Source organism: Bufo gargarizans, unplaced genomic scaffold (genome assembly GCF_014858855.1).
Source record: "Bufo gargarizans isolate SCDJY-AF-19 unplaced genomic scaffold, ASM1485885v1 fragScaff_scaffold_389_pilon, whole genome shotgun sequence".
Lineage (NCBI taxonomy): Eukaryota > Metazoa > Chordata > Amphibia > Anura > Bufonidae > Bufo > Bufo gargarizans.
The window spans coordinates 53,845-73,498 of NW_025334106.1; the positions used below are offsets into that span (position 1 = coordinate 53,845).

General features: G+C 56.1%; 1 protein-coding gene across 2 annotated transcripts in view; it reads right to left on the reverse strand.

Moving 5' to 3' along the window:
• LOC122922490 (talin-1) overlaps positions 1–19,654 on the reverse strand; it is a 94,598-nt gene that overhangs the window by 45,183 nt on the left and 29,761 nt on the right. The window contains exons 14-27 of one of the 2 annotated variants that reach the window (XM_044273094.1): positions 17,293–17,401; positions 16,718–16,926; positions 16,321–16,419; positions 14,653–14,706; positions 11,557–11,724; positions 11,188–11,482; positions 8,872–9,038; positions 8,663–8,791; positions 8,469–8,582; positions 8,266–8,379; positions 8,020–8,154; positions 4,033–4,161; positions 3,844–3,946; positions 76–284 (exon numbers count right to left, since the gene is read on the reverse strand). In XM_044273094.1, the coding sequence (XP_044129029.1) occupies positions 76–284; positions 3,844–3,946; positions 4,033–4,161; positions 8,020–8,154; positions 8,266–8,379; positions 8,469–8,582; positions 8,663–8,791; positions 8,872–9,038; positions 11,188–11,482; positions 11,557–11,724; positions 14,653–14,706; positions 16,321–16,419; positions 16,718–16,926; positions 17,293–17,401 (2,034 nt within the window). The remainder of the gene's footprint in view (positions 1–75; positions 285–3,843; positions 3,947–4,032; positions 4,162–8,019; positions 8,155–8,265; positions 8,380–8,468; positions 8,583–8,662; positions 8,792–8,871; positions 9,039–11,187; positions 11,483–11,556; positions 11,725–14,652; positions 14,707–16,320; positions 16,420–16,717; positions 16,927–17,292; positions 17,402–19,654) is intronic. The other variant, XM_044273095.1, reaches the window with a different exon arrangement.

A 19,654-nucleotide genomic window follows, 5' to 3' on the forward strand; every position in this document is an offset into this window, starting at 1 on the left:
AAAGACGACGAGCACTCACCAGCACCCAGCAGGAGACAGCCCCCCAATCTTACCCATCACAGGTCCACTACACACCTGAGCCAGTCTCTGCTGACCTTCGGCATCTGCTGGTTTACCCACGGCTCTTTTAGCCTCTTCAATGAGATTTCCAGACTTGTCCATGACATCTCCCGCACACTCTAACATTGCGGTCTGCACAGCTGGATCTGAAGCGTTTGCTGCTACACCACGACTAGCCTGTGCCAGGGACTTCAGGGCCTGGGCGACATCACGGGCAGCGCGTCCTTACAAAGAGAAGGCTTGTACAAGTGAGAAACTCAAGAAACAGCAAAGGTGAAAAACTCAAACACAATGGAGGGGAAATGCGTGAGTGAGGGAAGACGAGGAGCAAACCAAGCAATGAAGGGCAAGAGGCTGCGGAGAGAAGACAGGACAGAGCAGAGGAGAGGCAAGAGGCTGCAGCGAGAAGACAGGACAGAGCAGAGGAGAGGCAAGAGGCTGCGGAGAGAAGACAGGACAGAGCAGAGGAGAGGCAAGAGGCTGCGGAGAGAAGACAGGACAGAGCAGAGGAGAGGCAAGAGGCTGCGGAGAGAAGACAGGACAGAGCAGAGGAGAGGCAAGAGGCTGCGGAGAGAAGACAGGACAGAGCAGAGGAGAGACAAGAGGCTGCGGAGAGAAGACAGGACAGAGCAGAGGAGAGACAAGAGGCTGCGGAGAGAAGACAGGACAGAGCAGAGGAGAGACAAGAGGCTGCGGAGAGAAGACAGGACAGAGCAGAGGAGAGACAAGAGGCTGCGGAGAGAAGACAGGACAGAGGAGAGGCAAGAGGCTGCGGAGAGAAGACAGGCCAGAGCAGAGGAGAGGCAAGAGGCTGCGGAGAGAAGACAGGCCAGAGCAGAGGAGAGACAAGAGGCTGCGGAGAGAAGACAGGCCAGAGCAGAGGAGAGACAAGAGGCTGCGGAGAGAAGACAGGCCAGAGCACAGGAGAGGCAAGAGGCTGCGGAGAGAAGACAGGCCAGAGCACAGGAGAGGCAAGAGGCTGCGGAGAGAAGACAGGCCAGAGCACAGGAGAGACAAGAGGCTGCGGAGAGAAGACAGGACAAAGCAGAGGAGAGACAAGAGGCTGCGGAGAGAAGACAGGACAGAGCAGAGGAGAGGAGAGGCAAGAGGCTGCGGAGAGAAGACAGGACAAAGCAGAGGAGAGACAAGAGGCTGCCGAGAGAAGACAGGACAGAGCAGAGGAGAGACAAGAGGCTGCGGAGAGAAAAGACAGGACAGAGCAGAGGAGAGACAAGAGGCTGCGGAGAGAAGACAGGACAGAGCAGAGGAGAGACAAGAGGCTGCGGAGAGAAGACAGGACAGAGCAGAGGAGAGACAAGAGGCTGCGGAGAGAAGACAGGACAGAGCAGAGGAGAGACAAGAGGCTGCGGAGAGAAGACAGGACAGAGCAGAGGAGAGGAGAGGAGAGGAGAGGAGAGACAAGAGGCTGCGGAGAGAAGACAGGACAAAGCAGAGGAGAGACAAGAGGCTGTGGAGAGAAGACAGGACAGAGCAGAGGAGAGACAAGAGGCTGCGGAGAGAAGACAGGACAGAGCAGAGGAGAGGAGAGACAAGAGGCTGCGGAGAGAAGACAGGACAGAGCAGAGGAGAGACAAGAGGCTGGGGAGAGAAGACAGGACAGAGCAGAGGAGAGACGAGACAAGAGGCTGCGGAGAGAAGACAGGACAGAGCAGAGGAGAGGAGAGGAGAGACAAGAGGCTGCGGAGAGAAGACAGGACAGAGCAGAGGAGAGGAGAGGAGAGACAAGAGGCTGCGGAGAGAAGACAGGACAGAGCAGAGGAGAGGAGAGGAGAGACAAGAGGCTGCGGAGAGAAGACAGGACAGGACAGAGGAGAGGAGAGGAGAGACAAGAGGCTGCGGAGAGAAGACAGGCCAGAGCAGAGGAGAGACAAGAGGCTGCGGAGAGAAGACAGGACAGAGCACAGGAGAGGCAAGAGGCTGCGGAGAGAAGACAGGACAGAGCAGAGGAGAGACGAGACAAGAGGCTGCGGAGAGAAGACAGGACAGAGCAGAGGAGAGACAAGAGGCTGCGGAGAGAAGACAGGACAGAGCAGAGGAGAGACAAGAGGCTGCGGAGAGAAGACAGGACAGAGCAGAGGAGAGACAAGAGGCTGCGGAGAGAAGACAGGACAGAGCAGAGGAGAGACAAGAGGCTGCGGAGAGAAGACAGGACAGAGCAGAGGAGAGGAGAGACAAGAGGCTGCGGAGAGAAGACAGGACAGAGCAGAGGAGAGGAGAGACAAGAGGCTGCGGAGAGAAGACAGGACAGAGCAGAGGAGAGACAAGAGGCTGGGGAGAGAAGACAGGACAGAGCAGAGGAGAGACGAGACAAGAGGCTGCGGAGAGAAGACAGGACAGAGCAGAGGAGAGACAAGAGGCTGCGGAGAGAAGACAGGACAGAGCAGAGGAGAGGAGAGGAGAGACAAGAGGCTGCGGAGAGAAGACAGGACAAAGCAGAGGAGAGACAAGAGGCTGCGGAGAGAAGACAGGACAGAGCAGAGGAGAGACAAGAGGCTGCGGAGAGAAGACAGGACAGAGCAGAGGAGAGACAAGAGGCTGCGGAGAGAAGACAGGACAGAGCAGAGGAGAGACAAGAGGCTGCGGAGAGAAGACAGGACAGAGCAGAGGAGAGACAAGAGGCTGCGGAGAGAAGACAGGACAGAGCAGAGGAGAGACAAGAGGCTGCGGAGAGAAGACAGGACAGAGCAGAGGAGAGACAAGAGGCTGCGGAGAGAAGGACAGGACAGAGCAGAGGAGAGGAGAGACAAGAGGCTGCGGAGAGAAGACAGGACAGAGCAGAGGAGAGGAGAGACAAGAGGCTGTGGAGAGAAGACAGGACAGAGCAGAGGAGAGACAAGAGGCTGCGGAGAGAAGACAGGACAAAGCAGAGGAGAGACAAGAGGCTGCGGAGAGAAGACAGGACAGAGCAGAGGAGAGACAAGAGGCTGCGGAGAGAAGACAGGACAGAGCAGAGGAGAGACAAGAGGCTGCGGAGAGAAGACAGGACAGAGCAGAGGAGAGACGAGACAAGAGGCTGCGGAGAGAAGACAGGACAGAGCACAGGAGAGACAAGAGGCTGCGGAGAGAAGACAGGACAGAGCAGAGGAGAGACAAGAGGCTGCGGAGAGAAGACAGGACAGAGCAGAGGAGAGACAAGAGGCTGCGGAGAGAAGACAGGACAGAGCAGAGGAGAGACAAGAGGCTGCGGAGAGAAGACAGGACAGAGCAGAGGAGAGACAAGAGGCTGCGGAGAGAAGACAGGACAGAGCAGAGGAGGAGAGACAAGAGGCTGCGGAGAGAAGACAGGACAGAGCAGAGGAGAGGAGAGACAAGAGGCTGTGGAGAGAAGACAGGACAGAGCAGAGGAGAGACAAGAGGCTGCGGAGAGAAGACAGGACAGAGCAGAGGAGAGACAAGAGGCTGCGGAGAGAAGACAGGACAGAGCAGAGGAGAGACAAGAGGCTGCGGAGAGAAGACAGGACAGAGCAGAGGAGAGGAGAGACAAGAGGCTGCGGAGAGAAGACAGGACAGAGCAAAGGAGAGGAGAGACAAGAGGCTGCAGAGAGAAGACAGGACAGAGCAGAGGAGAGACAAGAGGCTGCGGAGAGAAGACAGGACAGAGCAGAGGAGAGACAAGAGGCTGCGGAGAGAAGACAGGACAGAGCAGAGGAGAGACAAGAGGCTGCGGAGAGAAGACAGGACAGAGCAGAGGAGAGGAGAGACAAGAGGCTGCGGAGAGATGATAGACATCACTCACAGAGGCTGGAGGGTCATATTCGTTACCTGTGTAATTCTCATTTCCATGGACAATCTCGCCAAGCAGCTGTGCGATGGCCGAGCTCACTGCTTTCGTGCTGTTCCCCAGATCTTGAGAGCATTTCTCCATCTGTGTAGGACAGAACACAGAGATGTCTTCAGATGTCCCTACACACAGAAGACTTTGCTGGCTCCGGTCACGTCTCTTTTACTTACCATCTCTCCAGGTAAAGGCTGTAGTTTCCCCTCTCTCGCCGCTGCCTTTGCCTCCTGTAGATCTTGCTCCAAGGATCGAATGAGGTTCAAGGCAGAATCAATTTCCAGAGGACCACAGGTCTCCTGCGCCTGAGAGATCAGAGTAATGTCATCAGAGCCACTGCTCCAGCACAAGCCAAGCACATACCCCTACTGGGAGCACCCGTTAATAACTACAACCCCTCCCGGGAGCACCCATTAATAACTACAACCCCTCTCCGGACCACCTACTAATGACTATATGAACTCCCTGTAGCACCTAATAACTACAACCCTCTATTGGTTGCATAGTCTTATGACAAGACTATTCGCTGTTGTGAGATAATGAAAACTCAGATCCGATGGTATATTCTAACCCTGAGGCGTTCCCGTGGTGATTGGGATGCTCCATGCACACTTGACTGGAGCGGGCTGAAATCCTAGGGAGCACGGACAGATAAGAACAGTTTTTTGGGGAACCACAGACCCTAAGCAGGGAGGAATCATGTGTACTGTTCTATTCAGATGGATAATGAAAAATGACGAATATTCGAAAAATACGAATATATTCGATATAGTGCTAAATATTAGGTTTTTAGAATATTCGTCATTTTTTTCTATCTGATGTCATGATTCCTCCCTGCTTAAGTTGTTTGTGGGCCAATGGCTCATTGGCCCACAACCAAGAGGCAGGGAGGAATCCTGTGTTCAGATGGAAAAAATTATGAATATTCGAAAAACAAATATATAGCATTATATTCAAAATATTTGCGAATCCTCGAAGTGGCGATATTCGCTATTAAAATTCGTAATTCGAATAGTCACGCTCAACACTACTAATAACTACAACCCCTCCTCGGAGCACCTAATAACTACAACCCCTCCCCGGAGCACATAATAACCATCATGACGCCTCCCCAGAGCACCTAATACTTACCATGACACCTCCCCAGAGCACCTAATACCCCCCATGACACCTCCCCAGAGCACCTAATACCCACCATGACACCTCCCCAGAGCACCTAATACCCACCATGACACCTCCCCAGAGCACCTAATACCCACCATGACACCTCCCCAGAGCACCTAATACCCACCATGACACCTCCCCAGAGCACCTAATACCCATCATGACGCCTTCCCAGAGCACCTAATACCCATCATGACGCCTTCCCAGAGCACCCACTAGAAACCACAGTAAATAACTCCAGATCTGCGCTCATGTGACAGACATAAGTTCTATTGCGAGGCCAATAAATCTCTGCTTTGCAGAAGAACGGTTTTCAATATCGCTCTTCTCAACACAAACGGGCGACTGAGGATCTCTATATGTCACACCTTCAGAGGAGAAATTGACCTGGCAGAGATCCACTTAGAAGCTTCCACCCAAGCACTTTCGGGTGTAATGGGGCGAGAGATATTATGTTTCCCGTCCTCTACTTATTAATTCTTTCAGCTCTCTTACTGATTAGATTGCTCTTCAATAACTTCTATGTAGATTTAGCATTTCTCTCTCGTTATTATACCCCCCCCCCCCCGCCACCTTATCAGCCGGTTTGATCACAATTTGGTCATTCTGTCTCTGCTTTCTCTCCATGTCCTCTGAAGACTCCTCTCTGGATCGCTTCTATACAGGCATTTCCCTATTTTCCGGATAAAATGTTGACTTCTTCCCGAGTAAAGTGTGTACATGTGCATCATTCTCCGTTTCCTGCCGTTTGCTTTCCAGTATTGGAATATATTCTGTTTTCTGACAAACCTATGGCCATCCAGACGTCGGGGAAGATGGAAGACCTGCTCACCTTCTGCAGTATGCACTCTCCCTCGCTTACATCTCTTCGTCCTTCCTCTATTTCCTCCAGAGGAGTTTATAAAATACATAAATTAAAACAATTGGAAAACATTTGCCGGGATTCTGTTAATTTCTTGGACCTAGAGATTTTCCTGTTAAGGAGTCCGTTCTATACGAGAACCTATTTCCAGCCGTAATGGATATACAGACAGTCACGGCTGCCATTATAAACTTCGGATCAGAAATCTCCCCAACTCCAGAGAATAATGAGGAGCAGAGAGGAGGGAGAGTATCTGGCGGAGCGCGGCGGGAGGACAGGCTGGGGCTGGCGGGAGGACAGGCTGGGGCTGGCGGGAGGACAGGCTGGGGCTGGCGGGAGGACAGGCTGGGGCTGGCGGGAGGACAGGCTGGGGCTGGCGGGAGGACAGGCTGGGGCTGGCGGGAGGACAGGCTGGGGCTGGCGGGAGGACAGGCTGGGGCTGGCGGGAGGACAGGCTGGGGCTGGCGGGAGGACAGGCTGGGGCTGGCGGGAGGACAGGCTGGGGCTGGCGGGAGGACAGGCTGGGGCTGGCGGGAGGACAGGCTGGGGCTGGCGGGAGGACAGGCTGGGGCTGGCGGGAGGACAGGCTGGGGCTGGCGGGAGGACAGGCTGGGGCTGGCGGGAGGACAGGCTGGGGCTGGCGGGAGGACAGGCTGGGGCTGGCGGGAGGACAGGCTGGGGCTGGCGGGAGGACAGGCTGGGGCTGGCGGGAGGACAGGCTGGGGCTGGCGGGAGGACAGGCTGGGGCTGGCGGGAGGACAGGCTGGGGCTGGCGGGAGGACAGGCTGGGGCTGGCGGGAGGACAGGCTGGGCGGGGAGGACAGGCTGGGGCTGGCGGAGCGCGGCGGGAGGACAGGCTGGGGCTGGCGGAGCGCGGCGGGAGGACAGGCTGGGGCTGGCGGAGCGCGGCGGGAGGACAGGCTGGGGCTGGCGGAGCGCGGCGGGAGGACAGGCTGGGGCTGGCGGAGCGCGGCGGGAGGACAGGCTGGGGCTGGCGGAGCGCGGCGGGAGGACAGGCTGGGGCTGGCGGAGCGCGGCGGGAGGACAGGCTGGGGCTGGCGGAGCGCGGCGGGAGGACAGGCTGGGGCTGGCGGAGCGCGGCGGGAGGACAGGCTGGGGCTGGCGGAGCGCGGCGGGAGGACAGGCTGGGGCTGGCGGAGCGCGGCGGGCAGAGGTTCTGCTGGTGGATGCAGAAGATTCACTTATAGAGAAGACGACGTTATTATGTACAAAACGTATCTCGTGGAATAGGACGATTTATGTAAAATAAGATGTGGAAAGGACATATCGCACATTAAATAAATACCGCCCATACCTGGCGAGAACCCAGGACGGCCTGACGAAGCGGAGCGAAACACGGGTCGGGCATTGGGGATTGTTTTATGAGAAAATCAAGACGATTTCCTCTGAAGGTGGGACAGAAATCTTCAGACACGGAAGGAGTTTGTGTGCAGAGGAGAGATAGTGAAAACCGTTCTTCTGTGAAGCAGAGAATTATTGGCCTCTCAATCGGGACTTATTCCCAGTATTGTGGATCCAGCTGCAGAATTGTGACACTTGCAAAGGAACATTCAAGCAATATTTCACCACATGACGTCCCCGGAGCGCCCAATGACTGCGCGCCCTCCCCGGAGCGCCCAATGACTGCGCGCCCTCCCCGGAGCACCTAATGACTGCGCGCCCTCCCCGGAGCACCTAATGACTACACGCCCTCCCCGGAGCGCCCAATGACTGCGCGCCCTCCCCGGAGCGCCCAATGACTGCGCGCCCTCCCCGGAGCGCCCAATGACTGCGCGCCCTCCCCGGAGCGCCCAATGACTGCGCGCCCTCCCCGGAGCGCCCAATGACTGCGCGCCCTCCCCGGAGCGCCCAATGACTGCGCGCCCTCCCCGGAGCGCCCAATGACTGCGCGCCCTCCCCGGAGCGCCCAATGACTGCGCGCCCTCCCCGGAGCGCCCAATGACTGCGCGCCCTCCCCGGAGCGCCCAATGACTGCGCGCCCTCCCCGGAGCGCCCAATGACTGCGCGCCCTCCCCGGAGCACCAAATAACTACAACCCCTCCCCGGAGCACCTAGTGACTACAACCCCTGCCGGAGCACCGACTCCACGTATAAACACCAGCCACTGCCGACGTACTTTCTGTGCAGCCGTCCGCAGCTCAGCCAGGGCGGTAGCCAAGTTCTTGGTGCACTGACCGAGCTGCATGGCCGACGCCGGATCAGACACCGTTGGAACTGCAGCTTTTCCAGCAGCGACCAGTTTACCTCCAGGCTGCAATGAGAAAGAGAACATGACTGCACAAGACGTCACCGGCTCACAACTCTCATTCTCCCCATGCAGACAGAAGCTCCATGCAGGAGGGACACAGAGGACGGCAGGTACCGGCAGGAAGTTCTGGCTGGCGCTGATCAGAGATAACTGGGCACTGGGACTGTCGGGCTGGGACTGGCTACCTCGGACTCCTTGGACCAACATGGGGATCTGATCGGCTACAACCTGTAGAGAGAGAGAAGACATGAAGGCGGGGGACTGCTTAATGGTGGAGGGTGCTGCGGTGGAGGAGGTGGCAGGGATGGAGCTCACACCTTGCAGCTTTGTACCAGCTGTTGCTGTGCTGCTGGGTTTTTGTTGCTGGATGCGGCGTTCTGCGCTGCGGCGATGGTCTGTGTAGCGGCCGCTGCTGCCTGCTTGGCGGCTTGCTAAAAAAAAAATAACAGAGTAAACAGTTTTAGGTCTGAGCGAGAGGGTCCTGAGTAGACTGTCTCCTCGCCGCAGTCACCTCCAGCTTGTGCACCAGTTTCTTCTTTATGGCGTTCTGCGCAGCAGCGTTGGTCGCCATACGCAGACCTTCAGCGGCTTCTCGCAGCTTCTGCTGCTGCTCCTCACTGTCCGGATGAGCGGCGGCTCCCTGTAGGAAAAGTGTCGAGCACTGTCATAACCTGGAAGCAAGAGAGCAGGCGGCAGCGGTGGCAAGCACCCAGCACCCACCTTGGCTGCTTCCACCATTCTCGCGGTGGCATCTGCAAGAAGTTTAGCAGCACTAAGAAGTTTTCGGGAATTTTCCAGGTCGCTCTCCTGTTCTGCATCTGCCTTGATGGCGCCCACGAGATCAGATGTAGCCTGAGCGAGGATCCGGGCCTGACGTACCATCTCACCTGGGAGAAGGAGACGGTGGTAAGCAGCCCGGAAACTACACAACCCGCCACCTGGGGGCGATCTACCGGGAAATCCAGAACCCGCCACCTGGGGGCGATCTACCGTGAAATCCACAACCCGCCACCTGGGGGCGATCTACCGGGAAATCCAGAACCCGCCACCTGGGGGCGATCTACCGGGAAATCCAGAACCCGCCACCTGGGGGCGATCTACCGTGAAATCCAGAACCCGCCGCCTGGGGGCGATCTACCGGGAAATCCAGAACCCGCCGCCTGGGGGCGATCTACCGGGAAATCCAGAACCCGCCACCTGGGGGCGATCTACCGGGAAATCCAGAACCCGCCACCTGGGGGCGATCTACCGGGAAATCCAGAACCCGCCGCCTGGGGGCGATCTACCGGGAAATCCAGAACCCGCCGCCTGGGGGCGATCTACCGGGAAATCCAGAACCCGCCGCCTGGGGGCGATCTACCGTGAAATCCAGAACCCGCCGCCTGGGGGCGATCTACCGGGAAATCCAGAACCCGCCACCTGGGGGCGATCTACCGAGAACTCCGCATTCCACCATTGAGAGCTGAGCTGCAGTACCTGACACATCCACTACACAGTATAGTGGCAGTGTAGTGGCCGTGTCGGGTACTGCAGCTGTCAGTGTAGTGGCCGTGTCGGGTACTGCAGCTGTCAGTGTAGTGGCCGTGTCGGGTACTGCAGCTGTCAGTGTAGTGGCCGTGTCGGGTACTGCAGCTGTCAGTGGTAGTGGCCGTGTCGGGTACTGCAGCTGTCAGTGTAGTGGCCGTGTCGGGTACTGCAGCTGTCAGTGTAGTGGCCGTGTCGGGTACTGCAGCTGTCAGTGTAGTGGCCGTGTCGGGTACTGCAGCTGTCAGTGTAGTGGCCGTGTCGGGTACTGCAGCTGTCAGTGTAGTGGCCGTGTCGGGTACTGCAGCTGTCAGTGTAGTGGCCGTGTCGGGTACTGCAGCTGTCAGTGTAGTGGCCGTGTCGGGTACTGCAGCTGTCAGTGTAGTGGCCGTGTCGGGTACTGCAGCTGTCAGTGTAGTGGCCGTGTCGGGTACTGCAGCTGTCAGTGTAGTGGCCGTGTCGGGTACTGCAGCTGTCAGTGTAGTGGCCGTGTCGGGTACTGCAGCTGTCAGTGTAGTGGCCGTGTCGGGTACTGCAGCTGTCAGTGTAGTGGCCGTGTCGGGTACTGCAGCTGTCAGTGTAGTGGCCGTGTCGGGTACTGCAGCTGTCAGTGTAGTGGCCGTGTCGGGTACTGCAGCTGTCAGTGTAGTGGCCGTGTCGGGTACTGCAGCTGTCAGTGTAGTGGCCGTGTCGGGTACTGCAGCTGTCAGTGTAGTGGCCGTGTCGGGTACTGCAGCTGTCAGTGTAGTGGCCGTGTCGAGTACTGCAGCTGTCAGTGTAGTGGCCGTGTCGGGTACTGCAGCTGTCAGTGTAGTGGCCGTGTCGGGTACTGCAGCTGTCAGTGTAGTGGCCGTGTCGGGTACTGCAGCTGTCAGTGTAGTGGCCGTGTCGGGTACTGCAGCTGTCAGTGTAGTGGCCGTGTCGGTACTGCAGCTGTCAGTGTAGTGGCCGTGTCGGGTACTGCAGCTGTCAGTGTAGTGGCCGTGTCGGGTACTGCAGCTGTCAGTGTAGTGGCCGTGTCGGGTACTGCAGCTGTCTGTGTAGTGGCCGTGTCGGGTACTGCAGCTGTCAGTGTAGTGGCCGTATCGGGTACTGCAGCTGTCAGTGTAGTGGCCGTGTCGGGTACTGCAGCTGTCAGTGTAGTGGCCGTGTCCGGTACTGCAGCTGTCAGTGTAGTGGCCGTGTCGGGTACTGCAGCTGTCAGTGTAGTGGCCGTGTCGGGTACTGCAGCTGTCAGTGTAGTGGCCGTATCTTATATGAAGGATGGCCTTATGCCTATCCCATGCATGCTTAACCTCCTCCACTGTATTTGCAGCTGCCACGTCTGCAGGAAGGCTACTCCCTGCATCCACTACTCTCTCAGTAAAGGCATAGGTACTTACCCCGAGGAGAGGGAGCTCACAAAACCCCTATAATGAAGTCCATGTATCTAGCCGGTCCCCTGCTGGCACCTATGTGCGATGCGTCCGATACCACGTGTCTTCATGGTGACTTGTGGTCTCTAGGACTTACCGGCATCTCCCATGGAGCTGAAGATGTTCTCAGTCACATTAAGGATGGTGTCGGTGGCCTGGTCGTACCGTCCGGTAGGAGGGGCTCCAGATGCATTGTTTTTGATGTGCTGCAGCAGGTCATTGAGAGCCTGGGTGACGGCCGACGCGGCCACCCCCACTGCTTTCAGCAGCTCAGGATCTGATGTAGCATCCTTGGATGACTCCACACAGCCTTCCACAGACTTTGCCACCTGCTTTCCAGCCTCCAGAAGCTGTTGCTGGCAGACGGGGGAGCTAATTGTAGGGGCCACGACCTGTAAGTAAAGCATTAGTGGACGGGGGGTCATCAGACTACTGGACGTCCCCCGCTACCTCCTATCTAACCAACCTTAGTGCAGGCGACCAGCTGAGAAGTAGACAGTGCACACTGCGTGGCTGCAGCAATGACCTGGGCCTGCTGAACGGGGTCATCAGACCGCTCCGCCACATTCTTGGCCTTGAGAACTAGAGCCGCTGCTGCAGTCGCTACGGCTTTAGCCAATTGCATCAGCATGTCCTGGAAAACGAGAGAACATAAATCACAAGGTGCCATCAGATCCCTGGAGAAACTAGAAAACCGGGAGACGTGATCAGCACCAGATTAGATCACAAATCATGTCCTACAATGGCGGAAGGCAAAAAATGTGAAGGATGCAGGAAGGATCTGACCTGAGGAGAGCGGGGCACCTCCAAACCAGAGGACGAGGACTGTACCCAAACCACCCCTTACCCACTACACAAGCAACAAACAGACCTGAGGGGAACCAGCCTGACCCAGAGCCACCCTCCTGAGGGGAACCAGCCTGACCCAGAGCCACCCTCCTGAGGGGAACCAGCCTGACCCAGAGCCACCCTCCTGAGGGGAACCAGCCTGACCCAGAGCCACCCTCCTGAGGGGAACCAGCCTGACCCAGAGCCACCCTCCTGAGGGGAACCAGCCTGACCCAGAGCCACCCTCCTGAGGGGAACCAGCCTGACCCAGAGCCACCCTCCTGTGGGGACCCAGCCTGACCCAGAGCCACCCTCCTGAGGGGAACCATCCTGACCCAGAGGCACCCTCCTGAGAGGACACATCCTGACCCAGAGCCACCCTCCTGAGAGGACCCATCGCCACCCTCCTGAGAGGACCCATCCTGACCCAGAGCCACCCTCCTGAGAGGACCCATCCTGACCCAGAGCCACCCTCCTGAGGGGAACCAGCCTGACCCAGAGCCACCCTCCTGAGAGGACCCATGCTGACCCAGAGCCACCCTCCTGAGGGGAACCAGCCTGACCCAGAGACAACCTCCTGAGGGGAACCAGCCTGACCCAGAGACAACCTCCTGAGGGGAACCAGCCTGACCCAGAGACAACCTCCTGAGGGGAACCAGCCTGACCCAGAGACAACCTCCTGAGGGGAACCAGCCTGACCCAGAGCCAACCTCCTGAGGGGAACCAGCCTGACCCAGAGCCACCCTCCTGAGGGGAACCAGCCTGACCCAGAGCCACCCTCCTGAGGGGAACCAGCCTGACCCAGAGCCACCCTCCTGAGGGGAACCAGCCTGACCCAGAACCACCCTCCTGAGGGGAACCAGCCTGACCCAGAGCCACCCTCCTGAGGGGAACCAGCCTGACCCAGAGCCACCCTCCTGAGGGGAACCAGCCTGACCCAGAGCCACCCTCCTGAGGGGAACCAGCCTGACCCAGAGCCACCCTCCTGAGGGGAACCAGCCTGACCCAGAGCCACCCTCCTGAGGGGAACCAGCCTGACCCAGAAGCCACCCTCCTGAGGGGAACCAGCCTGACCCAGAGCCACCCTCCTGAGGGGAACCAGCCTGACCCAGAGCCACCCTCCTGAGGGGAACCAGCCTGACCCAGAGCCACCCTCCTGAGGGGAACCAGCCTGACCCAGAGCCACCCTCCTGAGGGGAACCAGCCTGACCCAGAGCCACCCTCCTGAGGGGAACCAGCCTGACCCAGAGCCACCCTCCTGAGGGGAACCAGCCTGACCCAGAGCCACCCTCCTGAGGGGAACCAGCCTGACCCAGAGCCACCCTCCTGAGGGGAACCAGCCTGACCCAGAGCCACCCTCCTGAGGGGAACCAGCCTGACCCAGAGCCACCCTCCTGAGGGGAACCAGCCTGACCCAGAGCCACCCTCCTGAGGGGAACCAGCCTGACCCAGAGCCACCCTCCTGAGGGGAACCAGCCTGACCCAGAGCCACCCTCCTGTGGGGACCCAGCCTGACCCAGAGCCACCCTCCTGAGGGGAAACATCCTGACCCAGAGGCACCCTCCTGAGAGGACACATCCTGACCCAGAGCCACCCTCCTGAGAGGACCCATCGCCACCCTCCTGAGAGGACCCATCCTGACCCAGAGCCACCCTCCTGAGAGGACCCATCCTGACCCAGAGCCACCCTCCTGAGAGGACCCATCCTGACCCAGAGCCACCCTCCTTAGAGAACCCATCCTGACCCAGAGCCACCCTCCTTAGAGAACCCATCCTGACCCACTGCTACCTTCCCGAGAGGACCCTTCCTGACCCAGAGCCACCCTTCTGACATCACCCATCCTGACATAAAGTCACCCTGCTGAGAGGACCAGTCAGTCCTAACACAAAGCGATCATTCCGAGAGGCCACATCCTCACCCAAAGCCAGCCTCTTGAGAGGACCCATTCTCACCCAAAGCCACAGTCCTGAGGGGAACCATCCAGACACAGAGCCACAATCCTGAGAGGGCCAGTTCTCACATAGAACCACCCTCCTGAGGGGACCCATCCTGACACAGGGCCACCCTCCTGAGAGGACCCAGCCTGACCCAGAGCCACCCTCCTGTGGGGACCCAGCCTGACCCAGAGCCACCCTCCTGTGGGGACCCAGCCTGACCCAGAGCCACCCTCCTGTGGGGACCCAGCCTGACCCAGAGCCACCCTCCTGTGGGGACCCATCCTGACACAGCCACCCTTCTGAGAGGACCCATACTGGCACAGAGCTATCATCCTAAGAGGACCAATCCTGACACAAAGGCATCATCCTAAGAGGCTGTGTGATTAAACTACTCAACCCATCACCTTACGACCTCCAAGCACACAACATAAGACGGAATAGAAACAAACAACATCTCTTCAGAACCATAAACTACTTTTCCACATGCCAAACACAACTTCTTCAGGCTGAACTATGGAATAATCATGCGATTCTAATCTAGACCCATGAAAGGCTTACAAGAGGACACTCCCGGTGAAGACCCACAGAGCACCAGGGACAAAGAGGCACAACCAGGTAACGAGATTCAGAATCATCCAAGAATCAGACCAAGAAGTCATTAGATAATTACTGGAGTAATCAAAACTCAAATTATTAAAGAACGGAAGATTTCGGATTAACCCTTCAATGATTGGAGCCAAGACCCAACACCAAGAAGATACAAAGGCCACCAAAAATGAGCAAGCTCCTCGAGTTACCGTTCTCTGATCAGACATTGTGGTGGGAGTGCGAGTGGCTCTGGCTGCCGAGATCTGTGGGAACCCACAAGAAACGTAAATGTGGAGAAGAAACCCTAATTACATACATCTACAAGAATAGGAGGAGAAGTAACACGTTGTATAGAGATATGGAGGGGCAGTCATCCCCAAAAAAAGGCAAAAAAAAATGGAAACTGTCAATGGAAAAGGTGGCCCATATGAAGAGGAGGGGACACCGGGATAATATACATCTACAGGAAGAGGAGGAGACACCGGGATAATATACATCTATAGGCAGAGGAGGAGACACTGGGGTAATATAGATCTACAGGAAGAGGAGGAGACACTGGGGTAATATAGATCTACAGGAAGAGGAGGAGACACTGGGGTAATATACATCTACAGGAAGAGGAGGAGACAGCGGGGTAATAAACATCTACAGGAAGAGGAGGAGACACGGGGATAATATACATCTACAGGGAGAAGGAAGAGACACCGGGGTATTATACATCTACAGGAAGAGGAGGAGACACGGGGATAATATACATCTACAGGGAGAAGGAAGAGACACCGGGGTATTATACATCTACAGGAAGAGGAGGAGACACGGGGATAATATACATCTACAGGAAGAGGAGGAGACACCGGGGTAATATACATCTACAGGAAGAGGAGGAGACACCTGGGTAATATACATCAACAGGAAGAGGAGGAGACACGGGGATAATATACATCTACAGGAAGAGGAGGAGACACCGGGGTAATATACATCTACAGGAAGAGGAGGAGACACCGGGGTAATATACATCTACAGGAAGAGGAGGAGACAGCGGGGTAATAAACATCTACAGGAAGAGGAGGAGACACCGGGGTATTATACATCTACAGGAAGAGGAGGAGACACCGGGGTAATATACATCTACAGGAAGAGGAGGAGACAGCGGGGTAATAAACATCTACAGGAAGAGGAGGAGACACGGGGATAATATACATCTACAGGGAGAAGGAAGAGACACCGGGGTAATATACATCTACAGGAAGAAGGAAGAGACACCGGGGTATTATACATCTACAGGAAGAGGAGGAGACACCGGGGTATTATACATCTACAGGAAGAGGAGGAGACACCGGGGTATTATACATCTACAGGAAGAGGAGGAGACACCGGGGTATTATACATCTACAGGAAGAGGAGGAGACACCGGGGTATTATACATCTACAGGAAGAGGAGGAGACACGGGGATAATATACATCTACAGGAAGAGGAGGAGACACCGGGGTATTATACATCTACAGGAAGAGGAGGAGACACCGTGGTATTATACATCTACAGGAAGAGGAGGAGACACTGGGGTATTATACATCTACAGGAAGAGGAGGAGACACTGGGGTATTATACATCTACAGGAAGAGGAGGAGACACTGGGGTATTATACATCTACAGGAAGAGGAGGAGACACCGGGGTATTATACATCTACAGGAAGAGGAGGAGACACGGGGATAATATACATCTACAGGAAGAGGAGGAGACATAGGAATAAAAACAGAAATAGTTAGACAGGAAGATCTCAGGAGACCATAGTGGACAAATCCTAAGTGATATTTTTGAGTATGCAAACAACTAAACTGAGATAAAGTAGCTAGTAGGAAGATCTGAGACACTTACCTGGAACCGTGGATCCGTGTCACACTCGCCAATCTGCTGCAACAGTTCTCCACTGGTCTGGCCCACATTTCCGGCAGCCTGAAGAAGGACCTGTCTTGGCTAAAGTCAGAGAATAATTGAATCTAGTGAAATGTACATTGTCCTCATAAAATGGCTAGTTGGAGATACAACTTTGCCTATGTTCACATTGCGCCGAGGCTTAATGTTTACCACACACGAAAACGTCTCAGTGGACATAGAGCCATGGTGAATACCACGCAGCAGGTCACATAAAAAATTTTATACTGCGGAGAATATGTTTGTGGGATACATTTCAGCACCATTAATAAAAGGTGATGACGGCACATCCCCTGACCATTAAAGTGAATACAGAGTCCATGACAGATACTGAACACACCTCAGTGCTCGATGGCTGGGCAGTCTTCAGAAGCTCAGACACCGCTCCTGCCAGGTTCTTGGCGGCATGGAGAAGCTGTCTACCATTGCCACCTTCATCTTCCATAAGAGCAGCCAGAAGCTTTACACCACGGGACATCTCAGTGAGGTTGGAGGAGATGGTGGTAACGGCACATCCCACCGCTGTGTAATCTGTGTCGGCCGGATCACCTGAAATGCAGAAGTGTTAGAAAACTCTTCCCAAACACAGATTTCTTCAATCCTCTCGATTATACTCAGGTCCACACAACTACTTCTGGGACTACCAGAAGACTACAGTTTTCTCCAATTTAAGGGGTTGGGTCAAGTTTAAAAGTTATCCCCTATCCACAAGATCGAGGATAAACAACTGATCGCTAGGGGTCCACTGCAATTCAGAGAATGGGGGTCCCATTCCCCTGACCTGATGGAGCGGGAGGTCGAGCATGCTCCCTGCTGTGAGATTCATTCTGTATGGTAGAGAGGGCCAAGTACAGAGCTCCACTAAGCATGCTCTAAATAGCTGAAGCCAGTCTACCACCATCCCGGACTCCTCACCTGCGGTCAGGTTCACTACAGATGCAGTCCCAGCAGTGATGGCGTCCACCTGTGAATGGATTTCATGCTTGGATTCATCCATCTTGTTTTTTCGCCAGGCCTTGGCTGCCTACGGAGATCAGAAACCAGGTTAAAATCCAGCTGTCCTCATATATACATCATCCTGTACAGACCGTGCTCTAGATCAGGAGTCAGCAACCTTCAGCGCTCGAGCTGCTGTGAAACTACAACTCTCAGTATGCACACTTGCTCAGCTGTTCTTGTAACTTCTCTAGAAGTGAAAGGAGGATTTGGGGAGTTGTAGTTTCAGAAGAGCTGGAGTGCCGGAGGTTGCTGATCCGCGTTCTAGATAAGGAAACCTTAAAAATAAAGGTATTTTATTAACTATAGATAAAATAATAGCGCTCCGGACGCACTCCTAGATCGGGGGCCGGCGCTCCGGACACATTCCTAGATCGGGGGCCAGCGCTCCGGACACACTCCTAGATCGGGGCCAGCGCTCTGGACACACTCCTAGATCGGGGCCAGCGCTCTGGACACACTCCTAGATCGGGGCCAGCGCTCTGGACACACTCCGAGATCGGGGGCCGGCGCTCCGGACACACTCCTAGATCGGGGGCCGGCGCTCCGGACACACTCCTAGATCGGGGGCCGGCGCTCCGGACACACTCCTAGATCGGGGGCCGGCGCTCCGGACACACTCCTAGATCGGGGCCGGCGCTCCGGACACACTCCTAGATCGGGGCCGGCGCTCCGGACACACTCCTAGATCGGGGAGTGTGTCCGGACGTGACATGTCTTCATAGATAAGGTGAAGCACTCAGGACGTGACATCACGAGGTATTCACAGTCAGCGCCTCTCCACCGACAATTGTGCAAAAAGCTTTTAAATTTAGTTTTCACCCAAATTGTAGCTTTGACTGAGATAAGGTTCCTAATGGGGAACATCGGTGGACTGGGGAGCTTGTGAACGATTACGGGCGTGGACATCGTGCGCCGGGGCACATGTATGAGATGAGACGTTATATAGCGGTAGATGCTTGGTCTGACGTGTTCTTTTTAGTTCTGTTGGGTTTGGTGGTGGTCACACCCTTGAGCGACCAGTGTATACTGTGTCTTGTAAGATAATACACTCTCCTCTACAGTCTTCTAAGGAGAAGACTGAACAGGAACATTCAAAGCTGAAGATTGTGCCAGAGAAGACATCTTGATGTATTAAAATGAAGTTTTGGCAACTTCGACTTAAAAGGGCGTTCCTGTCACCCTCCAAATCGTGGTGATCCCCAGGGGCCCAGCGCCAGGTGCCCCATCCATTAGCTGTCTCACTGACCACATACTGGACTCCCTGCAGCTCTGCTTTAGGAGAATGTCCAGGTGTAAACTAATGGGTCACCTTGTATTAGAAAGCGGAGACCCCAGCAGAAGACCCCAGCCCTCGATGAAGAGCCCTCATACTGAGCTCTGCACTACAGCTGGAGGAGCGGAGACCCCAGCCCTCGGTGAAGCGTCCTCATACTGAGCTCTGCACTACAGCTGGAGGAGCGGAGACCCCAGCCCTCGGTCCTCATACTGAGCTCTGCACTACAGCTGGAGGAGCGGAGACCCCAGCCCTCGATGAAGCGTCCTCATACTGAGCTCTGCACTACAGCTGGAGGAGCGGAGACCCCAGCCCTCGGTCCTCATACTGAGCTCTGCACTACAGCTGGAGGAGCAGAGACCCCAGCCCTCGATGAAGAGCCCTCATACTGAGCTCTGCACTACAGCTGGAGGAGCGGAGACCCCAGCCCTCGATGAAGAGCCCTCATACTGAGCTCTGCACTACAGCTGGAGGAGCAGAGACCCCAGCCCTCGATGAAGAGCCCTCATACTGAGCTCTGCACTACAGCTGGAGGAGCAGAGACCCCAGCCCTCGATGAAGAGCCCTCATACTGAGCTCTGCACTACAGCTGGAGGAGCAGAGACCCCAGCCCTCGATGAAGAGCCCTCATACTGAGCTCTGCAGTACAGCTGGAGGAGCAGAGACCCCAGCCCTCGATGAAGAGCCCTCATACTGAGCTCTGCACTACAGCTGGAGGAGCGGAGACCCCAGCCCTCGATGAAGCACCCTTATACTAATCTCTGCACTATAGCTGGAGGAGCGGAGACCCCAGCCCTCGGTCCTCATACTGAGCTCTGCACTACAGCTGGAGGAGCGGAGACTCCAACCCTCAATGAAGAGCCCTCATACTGAGCTCTGCACTACAGCTGGAGGAGCAGAGACCCCAGCCCTCGATGAAGAGCCCTCATACTGAGCTCTGCACTACAGCTGGAGGAGCAGAGACCCCAGCCCTCGATGAAGAGCCCTCATACTGAGCTCTGCAGT